The sequence below is a fragment of the Artibeus jamaicensis genome, unplaced genomic scaffold, assembly GCF_021234435.1.
Source record: "Artibeus jamaicensis isolate MK-2021 breed Jamaican fruit bat unplaced genomic scaffold, CSHL_Jam_final scaffold_833, whole genome shotgun sequence".
Taxonomy (NCBI): Eukaryota; Metazoa; Chordata; class Mammalia; order Chiroptera; family Phyllostomidae; genus Artibeus; species Artibeus jamaicensis.
The window spans coordinates 27,375,360-27,402,805 of record NW_026522056.1 but is presented as its reverse complement, the minus strand read 5'-3'; the positions used below and the strand labels follow the sequence as shown (position 1 = coordinate 27,402,805).

Genomic DNA, 27,446 nt, shown 5'->3' with positions numbered 1-27,446 from the left:
CTGTCATATTCACAAGTAATAGGATTTTTTACCTAAAAACACTCCACAGAACCTACAGATTCTTGTTAGAATTAATAAGAGACTTTACCAAGTTTGCTTGGGATAAAATTCATATATGAGAATTCAATGCATTTCTCCATGTCTATAACATATAGGTGGAAAATGAAAAAAAGGTAATAAGACACTATGCACAGGAGCACAAAACAACCCAGTACTTAGGAATACATTTAAAATATATACGGAAGTCCCCCTCAGGGGATAACCATAGACATTACAAGAGGTAAGAAAGGAAGCCTTCATATAAAATGGGAAACATAACATGTTTGCTCAGTGGAAGACCAAGTACTTCAGAGATGTAAATTCTGCTTCAAATAAGTAAGTGATTACATAATAGGGTAAATGAATTCTAACAAAAACCCGGCAGGAGTTTTGGGAACCCAAAGAAGTTGCTTCTAAAACTGACGCATGGAATTTCAAATTACCAAGGTTGGAAAGGACCAGAACTATTGAGAAAATAAAATAAAGTGGGAGGCTTATTCTACCCGCCAATGAACCAACCCCCACAAACAGGCCCGAGGTGATTGATGCAGGGGGCGCTGCAGGGGGCGCTGCAGAGCCTGGGGCTGCCTGTCCAATAAAGGGTGGAGATACACTGGCTACCCACGAGTGACAACGGATTAACGCCACGCAGAAAGTCAGTTCCCCGTGGATAATTCGAAAGGAGCTTTAAGAAGAGAATACAGAAAAAAATACTTCTATTATCTTGAAGTAGAGCAAGATTGTTAAGGTAAATTACACAAAAACTCTCAGCCACGATGGAAAGTTTTATAAATTTGTTTTTAAATGAAGAGCTTCTGTTCACCAAAAGAGGAAACCCATAAAAAGTGAAATAGCCACAAAAGATAGCTGTGAGTAGTTCTTTTAAGCTTTCTTCACTTTGCAGGGAATTGGAAGAAAACTGTATTTAACAAGAATAAAAAAATACATAAATAACTTCCAAAAATCAATGAAAATCACACCAAAGAATACATGGTAAAATATTCAGCAGGTGTATCACAAAAGAGGAAGTACAAATGTCCAGTAAACTTATGAAAATGGCATTATTAGCCAGGGAAATGAAATTTAAACCATAAGATACACTTACGTGCCCACCAGACTGGCAAAACTTAAGAATCCGAGCACTACCCAATGTCAGCAAGAATGGGAAGTGCGGTGAATTCCCATACGCTGCTTGTTGAACCACAGACACGGCCACGCTGGGAGCCAGAGGGAAGCTATCCACGCCGCTGCGCCCGGAGCGCTGCACAAACTCACGGAAACTCGCCGTTCCCAGCAATCCCGTTCATCACTGCCCCGGTGGGGGATGGAATTTACAGCATTAGGAACGAATGAACTCAAAATACATATCAATAAATCTTTTTATCATATTGTTCAGTGGGGAAAAAAAGGCGTGAAAGAATACTGACTCAATTTACGTAAAATGCTAAAATAGGCTAAGCCCGAACCTTATCCAATTGGGATGTTATTTATAGGAGAGGAAACCAAAAGGGAAAGGAAAGGAAATGTGGACCGTAAACGCCAGTCGCTCTCTCTTTGGGGCGCAGGCGCTGTGATTGGGAAGAGTTACCTGGGAGACGCCCGGGGTTCCAAGAAAGCTGTGTCTGGACTCGGACGGCAGTTGAACAAGTGACTGCGTTACAGTCCTTTAATAAAGTCTGTAAATGACCTCTGATCACTCTCTGCTGATGTACGGTAGCTTATTTGATGATTAAGAAAATACTAATGAACAGAAAGAGGCCAACCAAAAAGACTAAATCGAGGAGAATGTTCACAGAAGACGGGACACCTGGACAAGAGCGGACGAAGCGCGCACAACTCTGCCTACCCTGATGCCCCTTAGTCTAAGCGGTGGTATTTGGGGGCTTCCCTGTCGGTCCCAGCTGGCCCAATTGGCAGAATATCTGCTCTCTGACCTCAGCTCTTCTCCCATTTGTGCTGAGGAGTCGTGTTCACCTGTACGAAGTGCCCAGGATGACCTGGGGACTTTCTCTCAAAGCACACGGTGGAGAGGATGGGGAAGGCGCAGAGGGCAGGCAGTGTGCCGCAGGTAACCCTGGGTGCGCGCCTGCACGTGCCTGAGACTCTGTCTGTGTTCTAAAATAATCACCATTTTATGTTGCTTGGTGACTCATGGCAGTCGTTTTGGGCCATTGGGCTGAGTAGCATCTCCGTGTTCCGGAATAGGGTGGGTGAGGTCATGGGTGTGTGATACATTCACAAGCAGGGGCATGGGTTCTCTGTGTAATAGCTTCTCTGGTCCAAAAATGATTCACCGATAGATTAAATAGCATGAAAAAGTCACCGAGTCTCAGAGCTAAAAGTGGACTTAGGTATCATCTGTTTCAGTGACTTACGGACAGCTTCAAAGCCCCCTATGCACGCAAGGCAGCTGCCTCGCGGTGTGTCCGCCAGGCATGGGGCTCTGTCTTCACACGGCACAGCCTCCACACCATCGGCTTTACAAAGTAAGCTTCCAAGTCATCACCAAAATGGGGCAAAGGCCTTAAAACGCAAAAAAGATTCAAACCCCACTGATCTTGCCTCCATTTTGCAGATACAGAGCTTGAAGTTGAGAGAGGGTAGTTGATGTCCCCAAAGCCACTCGGGGTGTCCCCAACAAAGCAGGACTGAACCCAGGTTGCCTGCTTTCTACCCACACTCTTTCTCATGTGCGACGTTGGTACTTAGCAGCTAGGACACACAAATCTAACCCAGAGACCACACGGAAGGGCGGGCTTCACGACCGGGGCCACCTGGGAGGTTTCTGTGAGGATGAAATCAGTTTATTCTCTCTGTGTGTTTAGAATGGCGCCAGGTTTCTTACTAAGAACCAGGTCAGTGTTTACCCTTCTCATAAACAGCACACTTTTCTCATCCTTTTGTTCTTGGTTTTTTTTAACTCACTTTGTTCACACAAATGTTTAGTTTGTACTAACTTGCCAGCTTGAGGTTTTAAAAGGGCCCTGAATCCACGCAAGGAATGCCATCAGCCACCTGTGGCCTGTGCTCCGAGTGTGACAGCTGAGGGGGAACATCTGATCCGCACTGCAGCCTGGGACCTAATGTAAGAAAAATTTACACATAATCCCTCCCTCGCCATCCGTCTGGCCCCAAAGAGTTTTATCACCACGAACCATGAGCTCACGGAGGCTTCAGCCCCTGGCGCCAGCTGAGGGGAGAAGGAGTTTGTTCCTGCATGTTGGGCACACTCTCGGGAGGAGGTCCTCACGCAGAAGGGGGAGAAAGCCAGGGGCCCCCCTCGGTGCCCACATGCAGGTCTAGGTGGCATCTCAGACGTGGTGGCTGAAGGGAGGCAGACCCAGGGGGCCGGCCCCACCCAGTGGGGGCTGCCGCTGGCTTCCCTTCTGGGACCTCAGCTCCAGGAGAGAGTTCTGACCCCAGAGAGACCTCTCCCGCCACCGACATCCCCAGCTGCCCGTGGACGAAGAAGCCACCCATGTGTGTGGACAAAAGCGAGATTCTTTAAAAAAATTTTTAAAGTTTAATTCTGTCATTGCTACCACTTTGCTCACTAAAAACATAAGAAAGTATCTGGGGCACAGGGTAAAAGCAGAGTAGGACAAGGGTGATGAACTGAAGTCCAAAGGTCGTACATGAACTGCCTTTAATGGATTCCCATTAAAAAGAAAGATGAAAAGGTTTTTGTTTTGTTTTTTTTAATTTGGGTAGGAGGCTATCAATTCATGAGACTAAGAGGACTCTGGGAAAAAGGACAGTAAGTTTGATTAAGAAGAAGGAGGAGTGGAGTGCAGCAGTTATAAGTTTAATTTCTGTGCAGAACGGATTTCCTGTCTTTATTTGTTCTATGAGAATGAACTCCCAGAATCTCTCATTAACATTATTCAGTGTACACGGGCCACTGGGTGACGCATGATCAGAACACACAACCCCCTGCACTGAAAGTGGCGATCAAATCCGTACACTTGAGTTTGAATTTTCTCAGTGTCTCCCTCCTTTTTCTTCTTCTTCTTCTTCCTTGATTCCTTCCTTCCCCAAGTGTTTAATTAAGTAACTGCCAGGTGCTGGGCATTTTTCTAAGTTCCAAGGATGAAACGAGCCCCCGTCTTCAAGAGGCTGACAAACTGGTAATGGCCCGACTTGGCGGTGTGGCCCATGGTGAGTTTGTTTGGGACATCGTGGCAGTCTGGGAGAAAGCAACACCAGAAGTCTTACGTCTTTGTGCCCAGTTAGGATTGTTGCCAAGACCCTGAAAGATAGGCTGCAATCCAACAGACAGGAAGCTCTGGAAAAACGACACTGCTCACTCCTTTCATGACATAATCAAAGAAACCAAATCCCACAAGGGGCGGAAGCAACTGGAAGACCAGGGCTCACATCTGACCCTCCTCTGATTCAATCGACCACCTCAAACAAGTTCCTCCACCCTTTTAAGCCTCTGTTGCCTCCTCTGTAAGAGAAGCACCATACCTTCTTCTTTTAGAGGTCAGTTATGAGGTGGGAAGGAATAGTATGTAAGCAGCGACTTAGAAATTACCATAAGGAAATGACCTATTGTCATGAGAAAGTGTGCGGTAGGTCCCATCGAGTCCCACAGCCAGGAACAGAAAATGTCAAGAGATGCTTGCTTACCACCCCTGTGAAGTCCAAGGGCATGTGAGAAACAAGGCCCCCACTTCACGTGAAAAACGATGCTTTCCACTGCTCATTTTCTCCTCCTCCTACAGCATTAGGATTTACTAGGTTAACTATGAAAGCAACGCATAGATGCACTCCAGTTAAAGGAGAATTTATATTTACCAAAGGAATATAGTGGGCCCCTTTCAAGGAACAGGTTGACATGGTAAAACACAAATTCAGTAGTTTACTAAAAGCTGTTTTATACACAACTTACAAAGGACGCCGTACACATATTCTGGTACATGCATATTTGATTGCTACTTTACCAAGTTTTAAACAAATGCTTCCAAAGCACTTAGATTTCTGCTGTTTTTGAAAATAGCATTTCTGCTAGAATATCACAACTCTGATATTACTGCTCAGAACTGGATTGACACCATCTCACAAAATAAATGGCCAGCCCCAAATCAGCAGCGTTGCTTTGTAAACGTCTGCTGAAGACCAGGGCAGACGGAGCTACCTTCTGAAAAAAAAAGAGGAGCCTCGCTAGGCCTTCGGGTCGCTCAGGAATGCCGCTCTCTGGTTCTCGAAGGCTCCAGAAGATGCTCTACTTTGAGGAAGTTCTTTGTCTATCGTCCTGTTCTCGCCTAGCCTGTGGTAGTAACACTCCTTTCTGACTTGAGGCTGAGACTCACACCTGGTCATGAACGTGACCTTACTAGTAACGGCCTCACTGTTCCCACTGCCTGGATCATCGCTTTGTTCCCCGACAGTAATATGTGCGGCTTAATGGTCTTGTGCTGAAGAAAGGCAGAGTCATTATCTGTGATTTATTATTCTCCGAAGACACCTTCAGGGAGTCCTTGAGTGGCTGATGAAGGAGCAGGGGTCCCTGCAAACTCACGGGGAGACTTTGCAAACCCAAGTGTAGGGCCCAGACAACTGAGAGCCCTGCTAGAGTCGGCTGTTACTGGATGATTCTACAAGGTAACTCTGCACCCTTATTTCTGGATATAAATTTGCTTATTAAAAATAAGATTTACTTCATCCTCATAAAAAATAAAAGCTTTTTGAAAGAGATACCCAGTGAAACACTGAGTTTTGCTTGTTTCCTGAAGGGATCAGCAGGCAAAAAGGAACAGAGAGAATACAGGAAAAAAATGCCCAAACCCTGAACTAACTGACTCAGCTCTTCACTCGGAGTGGTGCTGTTATTATTAGCATCATTATTATGATTATTTGTCTTCCCTTTTCGGCAGCCAGGGATTGAGAGAAAAGAAAATAAAAGGGCAAGAAAATGGTTTAGTGGAAGTTACTGTGCATGCTCTGGTCTGCTGGAGATTAGGCAGCTTCTAGGCGCCCACCCAACGGAGTGCTGGAAATCTGCTAACACCCCAACTTCTCGCAATGCTCTCCAGGAAACACCCAGGTTTCCCACGGGACAGCCAGGACCAGGCGTTTGACCAGGTTTGTCAGGGAATACATTTCTTCCCAATGAGCTGCTAGCAAGAGAGTTTCTTGGACAGAGTAAGATCCTGGAAGAAATTTCTGCAAGCAACTTTAATGCTCGGGCTCTGCACCAGTCTGGGGGCCGCAGCACGCGGCAGAGTCCTGCCACAGCGGCGGAGCGCTCCGCACTGCTGAGCTGTGCGCTAGGCGACAATGAAGCAGGATTCCTGTTGAGGGCGCACGCGCAGCACATCGGAGAGAACATCTGAGTGACCAGCGTAGGTTGGGTCTTCGAGGCACAGAATCAACTGTTCATTTTTGCTTGTTGCTTTGGAATTTTTTTTTAATTTTCAATACTTCTTCAATAGTTAAAATTCAGCATGGAAAGGGCCAGTAGTCAGCGCGTATGGCGGGCACAGGAGCCTGAGGCCGGGCGCTGCCAGCCCCCCGGGTCGCCTGGTGAGTGGCAGTCCAGCTGCTTGAGAGCAGGCAGCTGCTTGAGAACTCCGGGTCGTAACTCCACTCCTTCCCGTTACTAACGGGAAAAGTTGACCACTCATGTCGTCTTTCAGAGCTCTGGTCTCTTATTCTTAAATCGACATAAACCTAAAGCCAACCACTGAAGTCCCGAAAGCATCCCCCAAGGAGCTAAGGTGATGCTGGGCAGAACGCCTGCTTAGTAGGCAAGTCCCTGTATTATCATGTACTTATGGCCACTGTGCAAAAGCCCAGGTTATTACACTTCCACCATCTTTTCTCCATGATTGCTTCTCTGAGTTTCTACATGGTGGCATTCTCGTCCTGCGTTTGAAAAAATTTAAAGGACAGCCCTGGCTGGTGTAGCTCAGTGGATTGAGCATGGGCCTGGGATATCAGGATCGCTGTTCGATTCCCAATCAGGGCACATGCCTGGGTTGCAGGCCAGTTCCCAGTGTGGGGGGGGAGGGGGACACACGAGAGGCAACCACACATTGATATTTCTCTCCCTCTCTCCTTCCCTTCCCCTCTAAAGATAAATGAATAAAATCTTTAAAAAAAAAGAAAGTTTAAAGGACAAGGTAACATTAATGGAGTGTAAATTATATACCGGACACAGTGGCCAATGGGTTAGGTCATAAATTATATCTCATATAAAATGTAGAGTAACCATTTGAAATAATGTCACTATCTCCATTTCACCAGTGAAGAAACTGACAGCTTCAGGCTTTAAACTACTTTTCTAAGAAGACAGATATACCTAGAAAGTGCTAGAGTTGTAATGGAAATTTTTTTCTGTGGCTAAATCACTATGCCATCTACACTGTGATTTTAAACCCCATTTCCCCCTAATTTAAGGTCTTTTGTTCATTCCACAAATATTTACCAAGTCTCTTCAATATCCAAGACATTATTTCCCTCTATGGTATTAGCAGTTTTTTCAAAAACCCAGTGAGTTTTTGCTTCGTAAATTGTAATCTTCTCCTCAGTAACCTGCTTTTGGGTAACAACTCAGTAGCCAAGTGCAATATTTGACAAGAATCATATTTGCCTCATGAGCCTCCAATTAATTGCAAACTCCTTTTCTTCCTTCTAATTAAATTTTTTCTCACCCTGGCTGGTGCAGCTCAGTGGATTGAACATGGGCCTGTGAACCAAAAGATCGTGGTTCACTTCCCAGTCAGGGCACATGCCTGGGTTGCAGGCCAGTTCCCAGCAGGGGACGCATGAGAGGTCAACCATACATTGATATTTCCCTCTCTCTTTCTCTTCCCCTCTAAAGATAAATAAATAAAATCTTTAAAAAAATTCTTTCTCTTCCAAATCTTATTTTTGTTTGTAATCAAAATACTCCTTATAAACCTGCAGAACCAGGTTTGTGGTCATATGCGTGCTTTTTAGAATGAAGCTCTAAATAATTATGAAAATATCAGTCATTGAACCTAACTTTCGTAAATAAAAATCCTTTTCAAAAATATTATCGTTACTTCCAGGAAACCCTAAGTTTACTGAGCTTACTCCAACAGATTTCCCCGACTTTCACATTCTTGGCATGTGAGTCAATATCTCCAATGAGATCACTCCAATTAGATATGCAAGTGTTGTTTTAGACTTAATAGTCATCCCACAGGGGATAGTCTCCCCAGCCCAAACCCCTCATGTGCTGTTGATTTCTTTGAGTAACGAATGGTAAGTAGACATAAAGCTTAGCTCCTATACAGGATTTTACTAGATGGGCTATTTCACCATAACGACAGAGAGTGGAGAGGGAGGGATGCTCAGATTTTCATTTAGCTCCCTTCTTTTTCAGTTCGTGGGGAGTCACTAATAGGGGAGGAGTCATTCCTTCTCAAACTCAGTACATCTGTGATTCCATGCATTTTAACTGTAAAGGAACTTGCACTCTTTCCTCTTCCCAATTCCCCTTTCTGGATCGTGGCCCGAAAAGCAAGAAAGACACAAAGCTCCCAAATTCAGGAATTCATTTTGCGCATCATCTCATTCTAAAAATTACTTACTACTTCACTTGATGGATGATGATAGGGATCATCATTTTTCTAGTGAGCGAGGCAGAGTCGGGAAACAGAATTAGCTCATAAATCTCAGCGGCTAATCAAAACGTGTTTGGTTGTGGCTGAGGAGCTCTGCCACTCAGGGTTGCTCGTTATTTAACTGCCACCGAAGTGTGCCCAGACCTCTTTAGAGGAACAATAACTCCCTTTAGCACTTTGGCAGCAGCAGACCTCACTCAATCCACCAGCGAGGGACTCGGCCAAGTCAGGACGGCCGAGAGCAGATTTTCCACGGTCTGGCTTCGACGCAAATTGTCTCGTTCTGTTTTCGTTTGAATCAGCTGCACACTTGACCACCCAGAGCAGCCAGTGTTTCTATTTAGGCACAGGCATGGCATTTCGGTGTTACGTTTCAGTTTGTTTGTTCTCTGCCCATAGTTTAAGACCATAAGCCCTCTGGAAAGAGCGTATGTATTTCTGGACGTTTCTATTTTGCTCTGTAGGTAATGGTGACTCGGAGATGGAGCTGCTCTGAAGGAGTGGGGACGCCTTCCAGCCGCCTCACATGCAGTTAATGCCATTCTGATCCTTAGGAAAGAATGTTGAAAGGGTGTTCCACGATGACTTTTATAGGGCGTTTAGGTTCCAGAAAAATGCGTGCAACTTACATTATACTTGGAATAAACTGGGACAGTTTCACTTAAAACATTGCTTTATCCTCTTTTTAAAAAAATCCTCCTAAAGCCCAACTTCTAGAGATTCATCGAAGCCCAGTTGTTCTGTTGAGAGATGGGGGAGGGACACATGGGCGACCCCTCATGGCACCCTGGCTGCCCCCTGGCCTCTCCAACCCTGAGGCTCTTCTAGAAAACCCCTACACCTACTGAGAGGGCAGGTAAAAACCTGTCCCACAGTCACCAGTGGAGAACTACAGGACTGAACCAAAGACCATTCTAGTACGTTACCCCTCACCCTAGATTTCACTCGGGGGACTTGCATCATCTCAGGCCACCTGGAGGTGCTGACAGTGTGAGACTCCTCAGCCTCTCCGTCTGGACCTGACAGTCCTCGGGCATTCTCAGTCTAGAAGGCCACTGGTCTGCTTTGCAGCATTGCTCAGAGGAGGCCGGAAAGAGTGAATGCCTTGTTCTTGGTGCAGCTGGTAAGGGAGAAAAGCCAAAAAAGTAGTTCGAGTAGGCCTTAGCAAAGCCGTTCTCCTCCCTTCCCCTTCCTGCTCCCCTCCTCCTCCCCAAACTGTCCGAGGTGGTTTGAGAGGAAGAGCCATCGTTTGCCTGTCTCCTCCCAGGGTCAGGAAATGAACTTCAGGCACTAAAGCTGTTGTAGGAAACCCATGGAACTGCCACAGAGCCACTCCAAGGGCGTGCGTGCCCTGCAGAGTCAGTGTCAAGTAGGCATTCCGTCTTCTCCAGGATGTGGGTCATGAGATTACACCAAGGACTCTGGGAAATGCTTATGGCCGTCACCATTTCCATCATCAGCTAATGATTCTTTTTCGTAGGTTAAAAGTCCAGCAAGGCGTGGGAAAGCTCTGGATAGAACTATTAACTTCTGGAGGTGTGATTTGAAAAGATGTGTGTTTGGCTTTCACAGTGGCACCAACCTCCCAACTGTGTGTCCCCATCTGGGATTTGTACTCCAGCCTTCATCCCAGTGGAACCGGGCTTGCTTAGTTCCCCACTCCGAACTTCCTCTTTTTCCACTTCCTGCTTGGTTTCATCTCCACTTGCACGAAACCAGGTATGTTCTGCTGTGGGAGTTTTACCTGAAGTACCACCTTCTCTACGAAGTCCCTGATGCTCTCAATGGACTCCTCGGAGAACATTCCTTGCAGAATTGAACTGCTTTCAAGGTGGCGCGTGACCAATTTCTCCTCGCTCGCTGGTTGGGTGTTTTGCGTGTGCGAAGTTTGACTCTACTCACTCAAGCCTCCTTTCTCTCAAAAAGCAAGTCACATAATGTATGTGGTAAACATGTAAATACATATATGCACACCTGCATATATACAGGTGTGTATCTATGTATCTGACTATGCAACTGCACCACATAATCTTATGCCAGGAACAGAGTGGGTATTCAAGTATTTATTCAAAACTATCAGTTATGTCATTGAATAAGAAAAATACCCTTTTAAATAATTTACCATCTTCTAAAAGAGGCAGTAAATTGGAAAGAGAAGGTTGAGACCCAATTTTCATTCTTAACTGTCCTCATTATATAACAATTTTACAATTGACCCTAATAGTGCATCTACCAATATAAACAGAATTCAGTTTGAAAATTTTCACCAAAATACTTGTCATTTTTCAAAAAGCTTTAGTGGGTAAGCAACGAGCGTTCTTTCCTAAAGGTCAATTCCTTTAACAATAAAACTCTGAGGCTTTACGGAAAGATGGAGGCAGGAGACAGGAGTTAGAAATAAGAATCATGAAAAGAGGTTGAGAAGTGACCAGTGAACAGGGAGTGACAGTGGGGAGCTGGGAGGCGTGGGGGCATTACAGCTGAGGGTCTGCGTGCGCTCCTGGCCGAGAACGTGCCTGTCGTTGGTGCAGCTCGCATTTAACTGAGCATCCCGGGCAGAAGTGCTCTTGTGTCCGTCCTCTGGCCTCTGAGCTCCCAGGGCACCTCATTTAACCTTGCAGAATAGCATTTACCATGTTTTCAGATGACTCGGTCCGTGCCTGTCTCTCCCACTAGACTAGGCTCACCTTGCAGAAAGGCACTGTGGGGAGCTTGTGTATTCCATCCTTAATGCCTGGCACAGTGCCTTTGATATAGAAGTTACACAAGTAACCGCTGTGAATAATAAGTGAGCAAATAACTGAATGACTAAAGGAAGACAGAGAAGAACAAAGGAACGAGAAGGTTCCTCCAAGGAAAACTGATTCCTCCTAAGTGATCATCAGCTATGCCAAGTTCCTTAATTCCATAAATTCATGCGTCCCTCCAAATACAGAGGAAGAAGAAAGGCATTCATACATTGAAATGACTGTCTTTGGTAAACTTGGAACTTTGTTCCCAGATTCCATTTTTCATTGACACTATCATAATAGTTTCCTCCCAGTAAGTGTTCTGGCAGATCTGAAAATTAGTTGAGCTTGGATAAAATTCAAATCTTTTTAAACACATTCTTTTTGTAGCACTTTTAATTGTAATGTTAATGGTTTTGTCACAGGAGAGCAATTCTATTGATTCAAGTTATTTTGTGTGGATTTCTACCTAAGTATAGAAAATGTGTCTAAAACTCACATCACTAAGGTATTTTTATGCCTTTATATAATGAACAACATAAAAGAAGCCATCCTATGGATTTGCTGCTTGAAATTTTTCACTGCTGAGATTCTGAGAAGTGTTTCTGACATAAGTCACCTCCCTCACACATAGTCAGCACAGAAGTACCCCAAGTCACATGAAACCAGGTGCTCATTGCTGATATCCACTCTAAAATAAAATTCCTGACGTTTAAGTTAAAGTTAGAAGTCCCGGGATGGACTTTACTGATGGAGAAAAAATGACATCACATCCTATGAAATTCTAGTTCCTTTTCCTACCTGGTTTACGCTGCTCTCCACAATGACAGGTACTTGGACTTGAGGTGACACACTTAAGCTGCAGCCCATTCCCAAGTATCAACAATAGACTTGTGGAAAAAAAAAAAAAGCATGCTGAATGGCAACCCTAAGACCACATGTATCAAGCCACAGTCACCAATGTATCAGATGACTCCACGCCTGCCCTATGTTCTGTATAAAGTCTCAATTGTGAGAGGAGGGTCCCAAGTGGTTGGGTGTCACGAGATTGTGTTTCAAGCAGCCTCCCAGACAGACATTACTCTGATGGGTTTCCCACAGTCTAGAATTTATCCACGGCCTGGTGGGCTCGCAACCTGCTCTATCAGCGAAGCTGGAGCAAAGTCACACATCAGTGGTGCGCTTACACCTCCAAGAGCACAGGAACTCTACAGACTGATGATATCAAGAGGCAACTCCGTGATTTACAATGAGGACTATTGGTATCAGAGCTGGGGCAAGTCTACGTGGACAGCGGCATCATAATCAGGGGCTACTTGGTGATGAAAAGATGGGGCAGAGGGAATACATTAGATAAATCAAACACAAGAGTGAAATTCAGAGTCTGGTTGATTTACCCGGTTCACACCAGAGACAGGTGAGGAAGCAGCGACGGGTGCACCTGTCCGAGGTAGCATTGGCTTCGAACTGTGGATCTGCCTGTGTAGCTAGTGCATCCCTCTTGTGATGCAGATGTTTTGCTGCTGCTGTGTCATATCTAATCCTGGGAGACAACTGGTTCCCTTAAGGTGACATTTGTACTCTCTGCCAATGTTATCTAAAGGAATCATCCAGTTCGTTCACTCTTCTTCTTTTCATTTATTTCTTTTTGCCCTTCTTTCCTATCCACGCCAGCACCACCGCACACCAATGCAGGTCTTCATCTCCTTAAGGCAGGGGCCTCCTCACCTCCCGACCTCAAACCTGACCCACTGCCCAACTCCAAGGACGTTGTTATAGAAACATACCTTAAATTAGGATTTTAGATGTGTCTTTGCCCATTGTGCCCCTACACTCAGGCCAGAAACTCCCAATAACTCCTACTGCCTTCAGAGTTAAGTTCAAATTACTTAGCCTGCTATTCAAATTCCTTCACATCAGTGCCCAATTTATTATCATTTTTTCTACTTCATAAACCTTCTACTGGCATCAAATCTATCATCTCTGAATATTCTAGGGTACCCCTAAATTCATGCTTCGCCTCATTCCTGGGGTCCACTCAAGATCTGCCTCATCCATGAAGATATCTCAAAAAATCCAAATTTGAAAATGACCTTTCCAGTTATTAGATTCATTTGATATTTAGCGTATCTGGAAAATAATTATCATAGGCTGAAACACTATCTGCTCAATTAGAATAAACTGCTTACAGGAGAAACAGTACATGTTGCCTTTGTTATATTGTTTCATTAGTTTCTCAGTATCAGGGAGGCTCAAAAACAAGAGCTTAGAACTGGCCCCACCCACTTGCAGGTGAAACTACTGAACTTCCCTTAGAACCTGAGGAGGAAGGTAAAGAGAACCCCCCTTCACTGAAGGGGGGACTCACATCCTCCGGTGCTCTCCCTTCCGTCTGGAAGCACAGATGAAAACACCTTTCGACTCCTCTTAGTCTCACTGTCCCTCTCAAAAGTAGAGGGCTAGCTTTAGAAATGGACGGGATCCCTGATATACAGAGTTGTCATCAGGACCTTCAACAGCAAGAACTACACGGGAGGTAGTGACAGGAAAGTGTCACAAAGAGGTCCCTTCCATACCACGGTGGAGTTGATACAAATCTTCGGTACAGAAGATGAGAAGTCAGACTTTAGTTATATTAGAATAACAAAGGGATCAAGGAGGGCATAACCTTAAATGTTTTTGCTGTCACTTAGCCTTTCTGCATCCCTGTTGCATAAACACACTTTGGTCTCAAGCCTCATTGGAAAGTGCTTTAAAAAGACTGCCTGACACTGGTCCAATACAATGAGCTAACTTGCCGTACCACCTAAGAAGACACGTTTCTTTCATTTCATACCACAGCGCTGCCGCTCACGGGGAGGACGTCCAGAATGTTGTCAACAGGGTCTTCTGTGATTGTGAAAGACACGAAAAGGCCCACATCAGCTCATATTTCATGGAATTTGGCAACCCCACATCAGAAATGTTGGGGAACCATCTGGCTACGTCTTGAAAGTAGGAAGGAGAAACCTAATTCAAAGTGGAGGAAAGGTGATAATCCTCCCTAGGAAGGAGGGAATTGCCAGATTAAGCAAAGATAATTGAGCCTGATTCGTTAATTATAAAAATATAACCAAAATAAAAATAGTGTATTTGTAGTGAATAAAAGAACAACCTGTGTTGAAATGAAGAATAGTACTTTCCTGGGCAAGAAAAAATTAATTCTTAGAGGTAGGAGATCAAGAAAAAAATTGTAAGGTCCCTGATCGGTTTTCTAATATTAAAAATATTGGAGGCTAATTAAGCTTACACTGAATGAAAATTATCATCATATAGTCTATTATTCAACATACAGATTAATGCAAGATATTAGAAGATAGAATTTAGTTAAATAGATCTAACATTCCAAAAACTCAAAAATTTAAAAAAGTTTACATTCCTAGGAGAAGTGTTTTCCATTGGTGAGTGTCAATGTCTTTCTTTCCTTTTTCGGGTCTAGTCCTGGAGTCTAATGTGTCTTCACACAGACTCACGAGCAACAGACGGGAGCGTGGAAGCCATTTCACAGATTCCCGTCACTTCCTGGACCCAACTACAGAGAAGACACCCATTTCTTCTGATTTGTAAATATGGACAGAAAGGAGCTTCCACAGCTTCCTCGGAAACCCTTGTCAGTTCACCAAAAGATGTCAATTTTTAGCCCACGTTTTAGGTTGTTCGGTACTGCAATGCTCACAATCCATCAACATGATTTTACTGTGAATTGTGGTCACGGGCTATTAGCTGCCCGGGAGAGGGGGCTTCGGGGCCTCTGATCGTGTGATCTACTCAGTCTTGGATCTGGAAATGTGGTTGTGTTTTACAGTCTAGTCTTCTGGGTCTGCTGTGTATAAACAAGGTATTCTGTCTAGCCACATAACGTAGGCCGCATTTAAATAGTTAGGCCCGTTGTGAAGCAGAGGTGCTGGGTGAAGAATTAACTACTGCCTTTTTCGTCTGGATGCCACCTTCTCTGTGAGAGTTTCTGACTGGCATGTAAATTTTCCCCACTTTTAATGAGCTCAAAAATCAAAAAGATTTTTCTTTTTTGCATAAGGGAAATCTTCCCTAGGAAAAATATACTCATTATCGACCTCATGCACACACAAAAAAGATTTTCCACCTTAACTTCCCATGCACCCACAGAGTAATCCACATTTAAAATGAATTATTCTCACAAATTGAAAAATGGAAGAAAACAGACTTTTAAGAGGTCAAGCTTTCTACTCTGTGCTTTTTAAAAAAACTACATTTTTTAGCTATATGATAGTATATTTTGATTCCGAAAATTTAAGTTACGGTAGAGGTATCTGGGACTCCAAATGTGTATGTTTTTCTGCTGCCTCCCAAAGCAGAAGTTAATCAAAAGGCTGTCAGAACTTAAAATATCACCTTGAACCCACCGTAAGAATTTTTTTTATTATATGGAAATCAGTCTGATAGAACGTATGCGATTTTACAACCTTTAAAGTCTATGACTCAAATTATTGTTTCTCATTAGGCCTCGTACTTCACTGTCTTCTAAGAAACATGGGTGGACGACTTGACTGCACACACATAAGATGCTAATTCGTGTGCCTGTCTTCTTCTAATCAAGTTTTTACAAGCGGAGCAAAGCAGCAACAAAGCCATCAGAAAACACATGCCATCAATCTTAATATTTGATACACTGTGCGTTATTTTATAATCCAGTGGTTAATCTTGGTAAAATAAAATTTCTGAAAAATAAATAAGACCTCCAAATGTTCTCTTTTGAATAATTATTTTATATATTCGTGAAGATTTGAATTAAAAAATCATCAAGCTTTTAGCACATGTTAAGGATAATTCAAATGTGATCAGTAAGTGAAGCCTATACAACTAGGTGAAATGAAATGTTTAAGGTTTTAAAACATTTATTAATAGAACAACACATGCTTAAAAGTATGTCTCTATTAATCTATTTTGCAAAAGATACCTTCCTTTTATTTACCCAGACATTTCCACAGCAAAGTAATTTTTTTATGAAACCATGAAGGGAGCTAACGAATACTTTCTGTACTGAAAAGTTTATAAAAATATTCCCTTTGAAGCAGCCCATGGAGAACACATGTAATGTTCTGTCAGATTATGGACGAAATGAGAGTTAGATTCAACTTGAAACATGAAAGCATTGCCGTCAACATACCTTGTCCTTGGGTCACTCCGTAGAACTCCGCCGCGATCCTCGCCGCCTCTTTGCGGTTGCCCTTGACGATGTAGAAGTGACTGAGGATGGCCAGGCTGATTTTCACAAACAGCTTGAAACAGAACAGCGAAAGTATCGTGAAGTAGACATTGGATAACTGTTGAGCAAATGGTCGGCTTTCTTCTAACACCGACATGGCTGCACAGGAATCTGCCGCGCCGGCAGTGAGAGCCAAGTCCCCGACTGTGCCTGGCTCTCGTCCGGGATGCTCCTGAACAGCTGGTCCTGCGGAAAGAGAGTATCAGCTGGTAACGATGCCTCCAGCTCCAAATATTTATACTGCCCATGCAAGCTCTCCGCAGGCTCCGATTGGCCCGAGCGTGTTCCTGGGAGGCAACTGCGTGCGACACGTGCCTCAGTGCAAGACTCCTGACTTTCCATTCTCAAAATAAACAGACACTCCGCCTCTCTGCTCTGAATTCCAAAATCCGGGTATTGACGTTTATATACAGGTGGTTTCCTTTTTAAAAAAACGATGTTTTAGTACGCAGTTAGCATGAACACATTGAAGACTTTGTGTATGGGGTTCCGGCTGCTAATGTAAATGATATTCAAAACAGCAAGGTAAAACTAAGCCCATCAATTCAAGCCTTTAAAATGGTCCTGTTTGTAGATCATGAACTAAATCCTCAAACAGTCCATGATTGGATGCTCCAAACAACGACTCATCAAATTAGCCAACTGTGTGGCTTTGACTGTTGTCAGAAAAAAAAAAAATTTTATACATAGATTGAGTGGAAAGGCCATAGAATAAGAGCTTTCATGTGTTCATTCAACTAGTAAAAATTTTTAAAGATTTTATTTATTTTATTTTATTTTTAGAGAGGGGAAGGGAAGGAGAAAGAGAAGGAGAAAAATGTTGATGTGTGAGAGAAACATCCATCAGTTGACTCTTGCACGCCCCCAACTGGTGACCTGGCCAGCGACCCAGGACTGGGAATTGACCAGTGATGTTTCTGTTTACAGGCTGGCTGGCTCTCAGCCCACTGGGCCACACCAGCCAGGGCTCCAGTGAAAACTTAAAAAATACATCTACTATGTGTCGAACATTTTCCTGAGAAAATATATAATATTCTTGCCATGAGGATCTCATAGTCTAAAGGAAGAAACAGACAAGAAGACATGAGACAAATCCAGGTGAGCACAGTGTATGGTGGGAGCACAAAGAGGAAGGGCCCAATTCTGGTAGAGAAAAGTCAGAGAAGGCTTCCCGGAGGAGGTGGCATCTATAGAGAAATACCAAGTAAACACAAGCGTTTCATCTAGACTGCCCCAAACCAAGCAAAACAATGTACTTTTTGGGCCTATAATTTTTGTTAATCTTAATCTGATGTATCTTATGAATGAAATGCAAATGTTATAAGGGCATATTTTAAAAAGAGAAATAGAGTAAATTATTAAGAATGATAATGAAAAGTGGCAATTTTTGTACATAAGTCAAAAATAATATGACAAAATATAAAATGGCACAGTATAGAGGGAGTTACTTTATACAATTATGTGACCAAGTTTGGGGCCTGTTAATTGTTGTATTGTTTCCCAACTCTTCTGAGAAGTCCCAGAATAATAAATGATAGAAAAAAAAGACGTAAGAAAACAGAAGTGGTTCCTTTTGAAATTAAGAAGCATATTAATGATTGGTCAGTTTGGTAAGTGATGGGTGTTTATCTGCCTCAGTGCATGCTTCTGAAGTGGACTGATGTACATAAAACATTCCTAAGACAAAGGAGGCATTGCTGTAAAGTGAGTATGTCAAATAACGCAGGCTTCCTCCCTCAGTGACCGAGTGGCGCCCAGAAAAATAAGTCAGGTCAGTGTGTTAGAAAGAAACCCCAGGGGTTCAGAGGACTAGACTGAGTGGCCACTAGTGGACCCAGTGGCCATTTCCCACGTGTTTGGTGAGTCAATGAAACTGACTTCAAAGGACCAAAGAGAAAGTCACTAAATGTCCCTCTGGCAGCTGTGGTGCGAGCGTGCCAGCCAGGCTTCCCTTGGCGGGTGGCGGCGACTGCACGCCCCGCGGAGGCCTGGCCAGGACAGCTGGCCGTCACAATGCTCTGAGTCACTGCACATGCCCACTTCCACTCTTGGCGCTCTGCCGTTACCCACAGACCCACCCCAGACCCATCTAACGTTTCTCCCCCTCCTCTTACCGGTAAGCGCTGTTATGGGAATCCCCCCACTGGTTCGTGGGGGGGCCCGAACTCTTTGGGGCTGAGGAACAGTTCAAGTTCAATGAGGTGGCTATCGCTGGGCATTACATTGAAATCCCTATAGTTTTACTACTAGAAAAATATTACAATATCTAGGATTTTATGCCAAGACGTTGGGCTGTATTTTAATGAGTTCCTATAGACCCAGTTCTCTGTGTTGTCCTTTGGCAACTGTTACCATCTCTCACTGTATTAATCAATGAAAGTTAAAACTAAGTAACTCACCGTCAGTGAACTCATCAAATATAGATGCTGTATTTTTCACACTAGAGACCCCTCCAAATAACACCATAAATTGTTAATATTTGAAAACACACCTGAAACATAGTGTGCCCCTGTTTTCTCAGCAGGAACATTTTCTTAAAAGTAAAACATTGATTAGTGGTTTCAGTGATTTAGTGAGATAATACTTTCATAATTTCTTTCGTTGAGAGGATGTGGAGGAGGGATTTGGTGGCCAGTATATCACAATGGCTCTAATCTTGTTAGTTTCAATCAATCAAACCAAAATCGAGGTCAATAATTGTGTTCCCATAATGGGGGGCGTGAGAGAGGTTAAACACACAGGAAGAAAGAAATCATGATTCAGTCTGCTGTCTGCTACATGGTCCACATACATCTTCTCATTTACTATCCCTGTCTCAGAGGGGTCAATGTTATCGTCTCATTTTAAAGATGGAAGTTGCTGGCAGACAGCTTTAGTGACCTAAAAAACTTCCTTATGAGCAATAGTACTATTTGAACATAGTTCTCTTAAAATATATCCTCAAAGTTACTGCTCATATTTTCTACTTGGAAGTACTTACAATCAGAGTGAGCAAATGTGATTTATGCATAGAGAATGAGACCATCACCCAGACTGTCTCACACACACACACACACACACACACACATTAAGGGGATCAGTCAGACTGTGTTTAATCAGGGACCTAAACTAGCCACTGAATTAGTAGGGCAGGCTGCTTGTGAGGACTCCGTGAGATGGGATCTTGTGTGCTTGAGACTGTGTGCCAGGGGGCTTCCATTCTTGTGGAGCAGCAAAAAATAATAATTTAAAAGATAAATAAAGACGGTGACGAGTGCAATGCAGGAAATTAGTGCTGTGCTGTGAAAAGAGTAACAGAGGTGACCCACAACTGGGACAGGGAGAAGGTGGCAGTTAAGCAGAGACCTGAGGAATGAGAGAGCCAGCCACAGGAGAGGAGCAGGGAGAGGACTGGGGAAGGACGTGGTTTCCGAGGACCTGACAGAGGACTGTGCGGAGCCTGAACGAGGGGCCTGCGGCAGGAGAGGACTGGCGTGCAGGAGCGTTGGTTTAGGGCCCCAAACGGCCGGGGGTGCTGACCCGCAGACCCTTCCTGGGTGGAAGCATTTCTTCCCCCAGCTGGTGGCGCTGCTTGCTGGTGCCCTCCAGTCAGTCATCCTGGGAACTGCCTGTGCGGCTCTACCTGCTAACCCTCCCCGACACTCGGCACCCGTTCTGTCCCCGAGCTTCTTTTGGGTGGATCCGGAGCAGAACGCAGCATGACAATAACAACACGGGATTTTACTCGAAGGGAAGTGGAAGGCGATTGAGAGGCTTTAACAAAAGCGAGAGGGGACCATTTTAGCAGGTGTGCGTAGAGTTAGAGAAGGCAGGGGTGGTGGCTGGAGCTGGGGTACTGGAGGTAAAAACTGAGAGAAGTGGGTCAGTGCAAGACACATTTAGGGGTAGAAATCATCGGATGTGTCAGCTAACTGGATGGTGAGCAGAAGGAAGTCACTGAAGAATAACAGCAAAGCCTCGGCACAGTGAAATGGTCGAAGTGCCATTTCACTGCACAAAACTCAGGACACCAGAATCCACTGGCGCTTTTCCAGCTTGGATACAATGGCGTGAAAGAAGGGACTGAGAAGAGATGCCAGTGCTGAGTGTCTTGTGAACTAATTTTGGGCTTCGTTTTAGAAAATTGGCCCCGAAGAAATATGCAATCAGTATAAAGTTTAAAACACAGCCGCAGATGATTTTGAGCCCTATATTCCGGTTCTGCATATTACATGGCATTTGTCTAATAAATTATGGGTAACTAGCTGCCATGTGGCACTCTGTCACTAAGCTGAGCCTAAATACTGTAAACTGAATTACCAGACAGGGAGAACACATACTTCATGTTCACTGTAATGAACCAGCACAGACTTAGAGGTCAATAATGGCTTGATGTTCCAGAAAATGGATAAGTCTAATGACACGCAATGTCACTTTTTAAATACGCATCGCACAAGGTCAGCCTTTGTGAAAGGCTGGAATAGAAGAAATTAAATGACAGAGAATAGTTGAGAGGCTGCTTCATCTGACCTCAGCCCAGAGCTGCTTCTACGGTGACCTCGAAGGTCCTGCTGCCGCCAGTGACCACGGAGACCACTCTGCCTCTGCTGTGGTTCTGGAAGCTGCTGCTCTGGCCCTCAAACTCAGAGCCACCCATGCCTGCAAACATGAATGCCAGGTCCCTGTTTTCTCATGCAGCCAATCAACACAAAGTTTCATTAACCCATATCTGATTGGTGAAATCTAAGTCACATGTCTGTACCCTGACAGTATGGGGTTCTGGGAAATGTAGTTTTCTAGGTGCTGCACTGAAGAGGCAGCCTGCAGAATACCCGGGACTTACCACCATATGGAGAAAGCACTGAAAACTTGACTTGGGGTGGTGAACACTCAATCCAGTGTGCCGATGATGTGTCATGGAACTGTGCACCTGAAACCTGTGTCATTTTGTTAACCAGTGTCCCCCCCGACAAATTCAATAAAAAAGAAAAAGAATATTTAGACAGACATGAATGACAGATGCCCACTGTAATTAACGTTCCAAAATCTTCACTGAATCGCAACTGATTCCATCATCAATGAACTCAGTCACTGAACAGCGAACACTGAAGTAATAAACAAAGTCAGGAACCAAAGACTTGTGGATGCTTGATTTGAAATCTTCCCTAGGAATAATGCTTACATGGGAACCTGCATTGGTACCTTCAGGGATGGATCAGCCGTTCACCTGCTTTTCGGTAAAGTCAGATATTGAGAAGGCCCTCTTCACTCAGTAAAACTCTGATGGGTTATCTGAGCTCATCGGAGAGGGTTGCTGCTTAGGAGATGCGTTCCTAGGGTGTTGGATCTGCGCAGCACGGGTGGTCCAATGCGGAGCTTCTTTGCGAATTCCACGAGGTCTTCCAACAGCTTACTCCTCACTGAGTCAGGCACAGGGAGGAGTCCTCTCCTACATGGTGTTGGGCTCTGCCCTCTGAGGCCGAGTTCAGCATGCTGGTGTTGGGGCTGTCTGCCTTCTTTGCCTCTGGAATTCACCTCCCTGCACGTGAATTTTCAGGAAGCCAAGTGCCGTGGTCATTCTTGCATCTTCCAATGCAGCTTTAGGGAAGCTGGCTACCCCAGTTCCTGGTGGGGGGCTCTATTTGGATCCTGTCAGTAGGAATAGAGAATTTGCCTTCTATCGCTCAACTTTCTTTTCAACAGGTCCTCTTCTTTGTTACCAAATATTATGGTTTTAGGTTGCAATGAAACAGACAATGATCGGGTCATCATCCAAGCAAGTCTTCTACAGAGACAAAATCCCACCAGCATAATGAGGATCAGATACAAAAAAAAAAGAACAAATAAGTAAATAAAATAAAATAAAAACCGCAGCAGAAATATCGAGCCAGTGTTCACTGCCGACTAAACAGATTCCTAGATTCCTAGTCCTTAATATGGTCAGCTTAACCAAAATAAAATGTTTTGACCACGCTAGTAATATCCTATTATATTTAGGAATAATAATTCTATTAACTTACATGCACACACACATGTATATTCACATATGTGGTTTGGATATAAATATATATAGTGTTATTTCTAAATAATTTTAAAATACACTATCTTATTTCATTCTTACATAATATACTCTCTGCACAAAAGTGTCGTGTGGGCCGAGCGGAGACTACAAATAAAAACCCTCCCTGCCTCCCTTTCCACCCAGGGAAAGGCCACATGAGGAGACGGCAAGAAAGCACCATCTGTAATAAGCCAAGAAGAGAGGTCTCCCCATAAACCAATCTGGATGACACCTTGGCCTTGGACTTCCGCCCTCCAGAACTGGGAGAAAATACATTTGTTGTTTAAGCTCCCCCTCCTGCGTCTGCGGTGTTCTGTTATGGCGGCCCTAGAAGACCAATATAGCCCCTATGAGGAAGCAGCGTTAATAGCTCCATCTCACAAATAAGGAAAGAGGCCCGGGAGAGGTGCAATGATTTGCCCAAGGTCAAAAAGCAGACAGCAGCATAATTTCCGGCAGACACGGTAGCTACAAGATCAGTCAAAATACAATGGGGACGGTTTGAAAAGAAGTGCAAAAGCAAGAATGTTTCACAGGCAGAGGTCCAGTTTGTAACAATACGGCAGGGTCGCTTGTACAACGGTTATGCCGCTGGGTTAGAGATGTGGAGAGAAGCAACCTTGTAGGGACATCGTGTGCCTCAGGAGAGGCGCAAATGAGTTTTCATCTGTTCTTTGAGGCCAGACGCCCTTGGGAGCCAATTCAGGAAGAGTCTTCGAGCTGGGCCTAGAACAGGAGTCAGGGAGCAGCTGGGAAATCAGCCTGGAGGCGGCGGGAAAAGCCTGTCTCCACACAGGATGTGCTTGTGGCCTAATCTCAGCATTTATTGCCCCCACCGGGGAGTGCAGTTTCCGACCGATGTAAAAGGCAGTATGATCACCCTTTTTCCAGTGCAGCACAGCGCAAGTGTCTGGACACTTCCAAAAGTGTCTGGAAACAGAGGAGCAGCTTCGGGGAAAGGTCCCCCGAGATCTGGGCACCACCTCCCACGCCGCTCACTTCCGCACAGACCTCCTCTCAGCCCCTCCCACACAGAAACTCCACACACCCTTCCGTCCCGCCCGGGGCAGCCCTTCCCTCTTTGCCTGTCGTGCATGGTCACTGTGGGTCGGTGACTCAGCAACGGTTCCCCCCTTCTCCCTTCCTCTGCACCTTGTCTTTGTCCAGGCCTCCCTCACACACCTCTGCCACTCGAGAGCGGGACGTCCAGGGCAGGCCAGGGACTGGAGTGTCCTCAGCACAGGGCAGCCCTGTCTGGGCCACGGCTTAGAGAGCCTCAGCTTGCAGCTGCACATGGCAGAAAACACTCCCGATGCGTGGCGTGAACAAAAAACAAACTTGTTTCTCCTCACTGGGGCGCAGTGGGGAGGAGACACCGGAGGGAGGGTGGGGCTGGTGCCATAGGTGTCCAGCCCTCAGGGACTCTATGGCTGGGTCATGGTCGCAGGAGGCTGTGGACACTCAGCCATCATATTCCCATTCCAGCAGCAGGGAGGAGGAGGGACAGGGAGAGCCATGCCCTCCTCCTAAGGATCTTGCTCAGAAATGACACAAACCACCCCCACTGATATGCCGCTGCTGTCCCACGACCACACCCCAGGACAAGGAACTCGGAGAAATGGAATCCTCACTCCATGAAACGGCAGGTTAGGACTTAGTCGCTAAGCTTCTTTCTCTTTGCTTGTCATGCTGGATGTGAATCAGAATGCAAGGAGTTCTAGATCCGACCATCTAAGTGAGAGAGAAATAAATGTCTACTCATCTGAGACATCGAGAACTAGAACAAGACCCAGGTGCCCAGCTTGCAGAAACATCCTCACGGGATTCCCTTGCGGCCTCCCAGACCACTCAGTCTGCAATCATCATCATTCTTAGCAACCTCTTCTTGTCTGACCATTTGGTACTTGTTTCAAGTCTACCTCCTCCCCTGGGCTGTGAGCCGGGAGCTTTGGGAGGAGTTGTGGGCCTGGTCAGTGAAATGGAATGTTCCACGTGACGATGGGCACGGGGGAGACTTGTTGATAAACCACAGCTCTCAGGAAGGGGGTGTTGACCAAGAAGCCCCACTGTTCAGAGATCACGTCTCCTACAGGGGGAGCCTGGGTCCCTCCAGTACTGGGGCAGGAGAGGGTGGCCTGGGCATCTCCTCCTCTCCCGGATGCTGCAGGCTTTTGTCATCTACTACTTATGACTTCAGCTAAGGCTGGTATCTGGTTTCGCGCTCTGGCACAACCTCCAATTTGAATGTTGGGTCACTTGCAGCTGTGGCTTAGTCTGCACAGGGGCCAGCCAGGCAGGGCTGCAGTCAAGAGGACAGCGCAGCTGCAGACTCCCTGAGGCCTCACCGGGGTGCTTGGGTGTCCCCCAAACCCTGCAGACCGAACTTCTAATGCAGACGGCCGTCCTCTTCCCAGCAGCTTTTACTCAGACGCAAAGGCCACATTTCTAACCATGTTTTATTTTTTTCCACTCGCCCCCTGTCCCCCACTGCCCTGCAGCCCCCACCTTTCTGTCACTCATTAACCCCCAACATAGAAAGTAATTTCAATAACTCACTGAGTAGGTTTTTATCTACAGGCCACCTTTAGGTCTCTCCCCTTCCACTCTGACGTGTTATACAAGCCCTTTTCTGTCTCCTATTCTCGGTTGGGGTTTTCTTTTTTTTATATTACTGGCCTTAATTTCTGAAGAATATTTAGCTCAATGCCCTGTTCTTTTTCAATGTGATCATTACATGAAAGCTTGGGTGGAAAGGATAACCATGACCTTGGTAGTTTGTGTCTGTACTTTCAACACATTTGAGTGTGGACAGAACCGACATTCAGTGACAATGACACTCACAGCCCTCAGGTGCTGGGTGCCCCCCGCTACTCCCGGTGTCACAGGAAGCAGTTTGCAGGACTCGAGAGCAAAATGCGCTTCAGTCCACACTACAGGCCATTCCACGTGCTAAGGACTCAGTCACTGGGACGGCGCGGTAATGGGAAATCATTTAAATGTGAAATTTTTAAAAGTTACCATTTTCATTTAGGTAGTAGCACTCATCAAATGAACACAGAGAAACTTCCACATTATACACACAAAGAGATTAAAGAAACTTGAATCTGTGATACAGTCCATAGAATCGGAGAGTTGAACACAACTCGTTTTTTAAAAATTTGTGTGTATTTGTTTTTAATTTATAATTTTCCTTCTATTAAAAAGTGCTTTGAGACTTGACCCAGTCCTTCACACAACCATGGGCATTTTGTTTTAAAACAGAAATAAAAACAGGCCTGTGACAGCGGTCCTTCGTTCTGCCGACCTTCCCCCTCCAGTCCCGACGGCAGCTCCTTGTGTCTGGGACACAGGACTCCCCTGCCGCCCCAACCCGTGGACGCGGTTCCGCAGCTGAGGGTCCATCCTGACTGCGGGAAAGAAGACTAACCACATCAGCACGCCGGGGCCGGGCGGTGTAGCATATTCAATCCAAGATGCCTAATTGGGACCTGGGAGGATCCTTAGTGACTTCTGAGTAGCCCTGTGGACCCACGAAATGCAATGTTCCCACCTCATTCTCACCCACACCTCACCCAGGACTTCAAGTCCACCAGGGTCCCCACCTCTGAGTTCAGGCGGACTGTCCAGCATAGTCCCTGGGGGTCTTGCCTTGAACGCCCACTGATACCTTGTACCTGCCTGGACACACCTCGATTAATCACCATTTCCCTGCCTGATGCCTGAGTAGTGCCTCTGTTACAAGTTTCCCAACGTGGGTGTCTTCTCTCACTCAGGAAATCGAGCCCAGTGAGTACACGCAATACATTGAGGTTATGTGTCTAGAAAACCCAACACTAGAGAAAAGTTACCAACAATTATTTCTGTAAGAATTAACGTAAAGAGTCAAAAACATTCTAGATCTCCGTCACCTACGTGTTTTATTACAGCGATGTTCTCCCCATACATTTAAAGAAACTTTTAAAAGATGTTACACACACAAGCAACCATTCCTCCCTTAAAAGACACTGATCATAGGTTAAGGGGAAGAGTCCACTCTAAGCTGCGGTGTCCCCGTGTCCCACATCTACACCCAAAGGCTCAGCGAAGAGAGAAAGGGAAGAAACCCAATCTGCAGGGTGACCAGGGGTCTGCCTTTTGATCTTTGCGTGAGAAGAGACAGAAGACATGATCTATCACTGCTTTTTTCTAGTGATCTTTCCATCGAGAATCAGTGGATGTCTAGGATCACTTGGGATCTCTCCCTGGAAACTTACCACCAAAATGACCAGCTGCTAAATATGGTAATTCAGAGCGAGCCATGCCTTCTACCAACGAGCAATGTTAATGCTGAGGCACACCTGCCGGGTTCAGGAACCACTCACATCTCAGACACTGACCGTCGCTGACTCACAACCGTCCTCAGAAGCCTCTCGGGGGACCTGGGGCTTGCCAGCCTTCATGGTAGAACCAGGGAGCATGGCAAGATCATTTCCTTGTCATCTGTTACAGACCTTAAGCCAAGTCACAGTCCCTCACTTCCCCACCTGCTCCTAGAATGTCACATACTTATCAGGGACTCCTGCAGCAAGCCTCACGAGTGAGCCGCAGAGGCAGGATTTGTACTTCAAGAGTTTCAGTTCTAGCAGTGTATATTCAAATGACCTGACTGTTACCTTGAACTTCCTTCCAACATAAGGATTCAGAGGAGTGTAACAGTGCAAAAAATTTGAACATATTTCATCATCCAGAAGCTAAAATCTAAAATTCTCATGAACCGT

General features: G+C 45.2%; 1 protein-coding gene across 6 annotated transcripts in view; it reads right to left on the bottom strand.

The window, feature by feature from the left end:
- ASB5 (ankyrin repeat and SOCS box containing 5) overlaps positions 1-27,446 on the bottom strand; it is a 73,451-nt gene that overhangs the window by 25,289 nt on the left and 20,716 nt on the right. For 2 of the 6 annotated variants that reach the window (XM_053659934.1, XM_053659935.1), the window contains 2 exons: positions 21,811-22,413; positions 16,551-16,835 (listed from right to left, as the gene is read on the bottom strand). In XM_053659934.1, the coding sequence (XP_053515909.1) occupies positions 16,551-16,746 (196 nt within the window). In that variant the 5' untranslated portion in view covers positions 16,747-16,835; positions 21,811-22,413. Of the gene's footprint in view, positions 1-16,550; positions 16,836-21,158; positions 21,255-21,471; positions 21,771-21,810; positions 22,414-27,446 lie in introns of those variants that run through there. The other 4 variants (XM_053659939.1, XM_053659933.1, XM_053659932.1 and 1 more) reach the window with 3 other exon arrangements.